The sequence below is a fragment of the Gadus macrocephalus genome, chromosome 1 (assembly GCF_031168955.1).
Source record: "Gadus macrocephalus chromosome 1, ASM3116895v1".
Taxonomy (NCBI): Eukaryota; Metazoa; Chordata; class Actinopteri; order Gadiformes; family Gadidae; genus Gadus; species Gadus macrocephalus.
The window spans coordinates 19,716,902-19,721,920 of NC_082382.1; the positions used below are offsets into that span (position 1 = coordinate 19,716,902).

The 5,019-nt window shown below is 41.2% G+C and overlaps 2 protein-coding genes across 2 annotated transcripts in view; both read right to left on the minus strand.

The window, feature by feature from the left end:
* Positions 1–6, minus strand: part of zmynd12 (zinc finger, MYND-type containing 12) — a 14,016-nt gene extending 14,010 nt beyond the window's left edge. The window contains exon 1 of the mRNA XM_060051760.1: positions 1–6. This exon is cut by the window's left edge and continues 255 nt beyond it. The gene's annotated coding sequence lies outside the window, so the exon portion shown is untranslated.
* A 179-nt stretch (positions 7–185) lies between these two features.
* LOC132457516 (epithelial membrane protein 3-like) lies at positions 186–4,515 on the minus strand. The gene is made up of 5 exons (XM_060051774.1): positions 4,267–4,515; positions 3,154–3,244; positions 2,847–2,949; positions 1,424–1,564; positions 186–911 (listed from the first exon to the last, which is right to left on the minus strand). The coding sequence occupies exons 2-5, from the start codon at positions 3,229–3,231 to the stop codon at positions 736–738; spliced, it is 498 nt and encodes a 165-aa protein (XP_059907757.1). The 5' UTR covers positions 3,232–3,244; positions 4,267–4,515; the 3' UTR covers positions 186–735.
* Between the last annotated feature and the right edge of the window lie 504 nt (positions 4,516–5,019).

Sequence of the window (5,019 nt, forward strand, 5' to 3'; positions counted from 1 at the left end):
CCGGTTGCCATGGAAACGCCCTTTGACTGACTACCCTCCACCACCCCCCCTGCCCCCTCTGCAACCATTTGTGTAGTAGGTGTATAAATTAGGTTCAGCATTTGAGACAATAATAAATCAGTCTATTACTGATTTGGACGGACATATTTGAGTATTGAGGCAAATGCATGGAGCACAGAACAATCTTTTTTTTGTGTTTTTATATTAATCATTTTATTAAGAAAACTTGGAGCATCTATTAAACATATATCAAACATTAATGATATGTACAAAAATATATTTAAATTTTTAACCCTCCAACCCTTTTTTCCTAGTCAGAATTGAAAAGCAATTGTTATATATAAACCTGAACTTTTCTAAAGACAATTTAAAGCTAATACTTATTTGGTATCAAGGTGCAACTAATAATACTTCTTTGGTCGTATATGCATAATTAAATCCAACTTCAAAAGAAAGATATTAAATATAGGATGAAAGCCTCATGCATTATAAGTCAAGACTCCAATGGCTTCTGAATCAAATAGCTAAAAACAAGTACACATCCTTATCCGTTCTACGCATTTACAAAAATAAAAAAGCACATTTAACTATTGGCCTGCATGCAAATGTTCTCGGAAATGGCTTCTACTAAAGCAGAGGCATCAACAACAGGGCTGTAAGATGATTACACTGTATCGGCCATTGTTGTAGTTCCTCGTAATACAGAGAACTACAACTGTCTTCTGCTATTGTTGGTCACTCTTTCTTGCGCAGGTGGATGTACAGCAGTCCGCTGACGAGCAGCATAGGGACACACGTCCAGGCCAGGATGTAGCAGTACCCAAAGTGGCCCAGGGTGAGTTCCCGGGAGTCTTGGAGGATGTCCTTATTGTGTAGCGTGTAGATAAGCGCTGCTGCGAAGGCAGTTAGACCTAAAAAAAATCGCATAACAAAGCAAAACAAACTGGATTAGCTCTGCCCTCTGTGATATTATTATGGGTGAATTAAAGATGGTGACCCTTATAATTTCCATTTACAAAGATCATGCCCGTTTCCATGGGCCTGATCTTTTTTTAATATGTTGATATTTTATTGGGTACAGAATTTATTGGAAATATAGTACAATCCCATGATCCTTTCCTCAACAATGCACAGAAAGACCAGCTATGCTTTCTACAGCGATTTGAAACATACGTATAAATACATAAATATAACCAAAATGAAACGGCGTTGTTGTAATGACATCATATTATTACAATAATAAGTCAAACGGTTGACCTTGAATCAAAGTATTTTGACCTGGTCACGAGATTCTAATGAAAAGGCACCGGGTCAAGTCTCCGTCAGCACAAAGACACCAGGGGGGGGGATTACACGTTGAAAACTAGCAGCGGAGGGAAGTGTTGTTGCTGGGAGGAAACAGCCGCCGGGCGGGGCTCGTTACCTGCGAAGACCTGACAGAGGCCGGTAAAGTAGAAGAGACCCCCCTTGGACATGGTGAACAGCTGGCCCAGGAACACCAGGAAGGAGATGGAGGAGAAGACCACCGACAGAACCATCAGCACCTGCACGGACTGGAGCCAATCTGAGGGTCACACAGACGGTACTGTTAATACAATCACTCTGAGGGCCCCTACAGTCACACAGACAATACTGTTAATACAATCACTCTGAGGGCCCCTACAGTCACACAGACAGTACTGTTAATACAATCACTCTGAGGGTCCCTACAGTCACACAGACAGTACTGTTAATACAATCACTCTGAGGGTCCATACAGTCACACAGACAGTACTGTTAATACAATCACTCTGAGGGCCCCTACAGTCACACAGACAGTACTGTTAATACAATCACTCTGAGGGCCCCTACAGTCACACAGACAATACTGTTAATACAATCACTCTGAGGGCCCCTACAGTCACACAGACAGTACTGTTAATACAATCACTCTGAGGGTCCATACAGTCACACAGACAGTACTGTTAATACAATCACTCTGAGGGCCCCTACAGTCACACAGACAATACTGTTAATACAATCACTCTGAGGGCCCCTACAGTCACACAGACAGTACTGTTAATACAATCACTCTGAGGGTCCATACAGTCACACAGACAGTACTGTTAATACAATCACTCTGAGGGTCCATACAGTCACACAGACAATACTGTTAATACAATCACTCTGAGGGCCCCTACAGTCACACAGACAGTACAATACCACTGAGGGTCTATACAATCAGTATTGTTAATATAATTACTCTTGAGGTCCATACAGTCAATACTCTGACTTCATGCAATCAATCTGAGGGTCTATACAATCAGTACTGTAAAGCAAACACTCTGTGTGTGCATAGTCCATTCATCCAATCATTACAGTCCTGTACAAACTGTTAATACAGTCGATAAATACAGTTAATACAGTATTGTATACAGCAATACCATTAATAATGTCAATACAATCTATATGTATTGATCGATATTGGTGACAGAGAGAGAGAGAGAGAGAGAGAGAGAGAGAGAGAGAGAGAGAGAGAGAGGGGGGGAGAGAGAGAGAGAGAGAGAGAGAGAGAGAGAGAGAGAGAGAGAGAGAGAGAGAGAGAGAGAGAGAGAGAGAGAGAGAGAGAGAGAGAGAGAGAGAGGGGGGGGAGAGAGAGAGAGAGAGAGAGAGAGAGAGAGAGAGAGAGAGAGATAGACAGAGAGAGAGGGGGGGGGGGAGATCCAGTGAGAGCAATGAGAAGGATAAAACAAGAGAATATAGAATGAGTCATGAGAGAGAGGAAAGAGGGCGAGGGGAGAGAAGTGAGACGTGCTCATTTGCCCATTCTGTCAGGGGAACGGGAGATGCCTGAGACGGGATCTCACCGGTCTCTTTGGAGGAGGCACACAGCCACGTGCCCGTGTCGTTATCGAACCTACAGTTGTACCACAGGTCCGAATTCTCCATGCCGTCCCACACCCACCATGACTGGAGAGGGAGAAACAACACGGTGATGCCAACTCTTCTCTAGTCCTCGTCAAGTAACAAGTAATAAGGAGGAGTTGGTGGATGATTCATTGGCACGTTGAATGAAAAGGAGGAAAACCCTTTGCTTATGGTACATTTAATTAATATGAGGGAGAACATTGGATGATGATAGGTTGAATAAATAGGCGGGAAAACATTTGATACCTTCTCCATAGTGGCAATGAACAGCATAGCCAGGGTGATGAGATGCAGTAGTGTCACAAACATCAAAAGGTACGCCATTTTTTAATTCGGGCTACAGAAAAAAGAAACAAGGGAATATATACATTACTTTCCAAACAAAATATACAGAAGTCTAAATATATACAAGCATTGGCTGAAGAGCAAAACCATTTAGCCTGTTCCACGGTTCAACACAGAAGTCCTACATTAAAAAAAGCGTGCCTACCTCAACTTGAAACAAGAAATGGAAAATGTGACCAGCAGCACAAAGTATAGCCTGTGTTATGTAACGAGACGGTTAAAAACATAGTGCCAATGAAATTCTTTTTTTTTCCACCCACAACTGGGCCTGTGTGTTGGGCCTAGAGCAGAGCAGCTAATTTATATTGCAGTAAAGGGCGAGGCCTGTTGAGATCAAAACGCAGTCAAAATATTTACCCAGTTTACTTCTGAAACCATGTGAAGGCTACTGTTTGTCACTGCGCATAGTAAACAACTTCCACTGAATGTACACCTGGAATTCATTTAGGCTTTTAAACTCGTTTTTTTAATGAAAGACTCAAAGTTTTTTTCTTTTTGCTATTTGGCTATACATATATTTTAGCCTATTTATTTGAGTTAGTGATGATGTCATAAATGTAGCTATTACTAGGAATTTATAGAATCCTCTGAGAAAACACAATTTAGGAAAACAAATAGAAAACATTCAAACAAACAGAAATATCAGCGGGAAAGGAGACCGGATGCATTATAGATAGTTATCAGGAGATCCGGCCAACTGGGAGGTTGCCATGGCTGTCAATTAGGCCTACATCGTTCTACATCCATCACACTTGAAACCCAATGCAAAGGGATGTTTTTTTATAACTGCTCTTCAATCATACTTCATCATCATTCAAGGCGTTATAAAATATTGTACCAAGAAGCAGGACAAAAATGATAATCCAGAAGTAGGCCATTAGATCGTGTTGAATAGGGAGGGTACTGAGTTTGAGTCATTGCAAAACTATTTATGTCCAGTACAATGCAACCATAGGTCACCATAATAGACCTCCAGAAACAACAATGTAAAAATATAAATAAATCTTAACTTACATCAGGATATTCTTTTGTCTTGTTTTTCTGACTTCACCCACAGCCGTGCAACTCTGTAGTATCAAACCCCTTTCGGTGGTCCTCAAATTTGTACCAAAGCACCTCCCCTTTATTTTTTTTTACTTTTCACTCACTCATTCCATCCAGAGTTTCCAGGACCAGGAATGCAGACTTCTTAAAAAGAAACGTTTATAACGCCCATTTTCTCCCTGCAGAACAAACCGGCCTTTAACTCTGCCTCACACATCCGGAGAGGGAGAGATCACCATCCAAAAACGTCGCAGGCTACACCCACCCGCGGCCAGCGCGGCCCCACCACATGAAAACACAAAGTGTCAACAGCCTTTTTGGAGGGCTCCGTAACTCCGTTACATTTTCAAATCACCTCAGTGGCCCCATTGTGCTTTGTTATGCTTCTAAATAGGGCGAATATGGAAAATAAATAGGCTAAAACTCTTTAGCATACTCCAACTCCACAGACCAGCTTCTGTTTTATTAGATTAAAAAATAAAAACATTTATCCTTGCTTTTAAAGGATAAAATAAAACAAATCTGAAAAAGTGTCCTAATTAATACTCAACAGGTAATGAGGAAAAAGGGGAACGAGGGCATGACTTTTAAGGGGAACACTTTTGTAGACCAATAATACCCCACACACTAGTACGTGGTATATATGTTATATTGGGTACTTGTATTTTCATTCGACAGAGAAGAAAGAACGATAATATATTTGTATGTGTCAAGCTGTACATA

Excerpts from the sequence above, each read along its gene's own strand:
- LOC132457516 (XM_060051774.1), bottom strand. The coding sequence starts at position 3,231 with ATGGCGTACCTTTTGATGTTTGTGACACTACTGCATCTCATCACCCTG. Across the intron at positions 2,950-3,153 it reads TCATTGCCACTATGGAGAAG|TCATGGTGGGTGTGGGACGG; the intron begins GTATCAAATGTT and ends CTCCCTCTCCAG. Across the intron at positions 912-1,423 it reads CCTCTGTCAGGTCTTCGCAG|GTCTAACTGCCTTCGCAGCA; the intron begins GTAACGAGCCCC and ends GATTTTTTTTAG.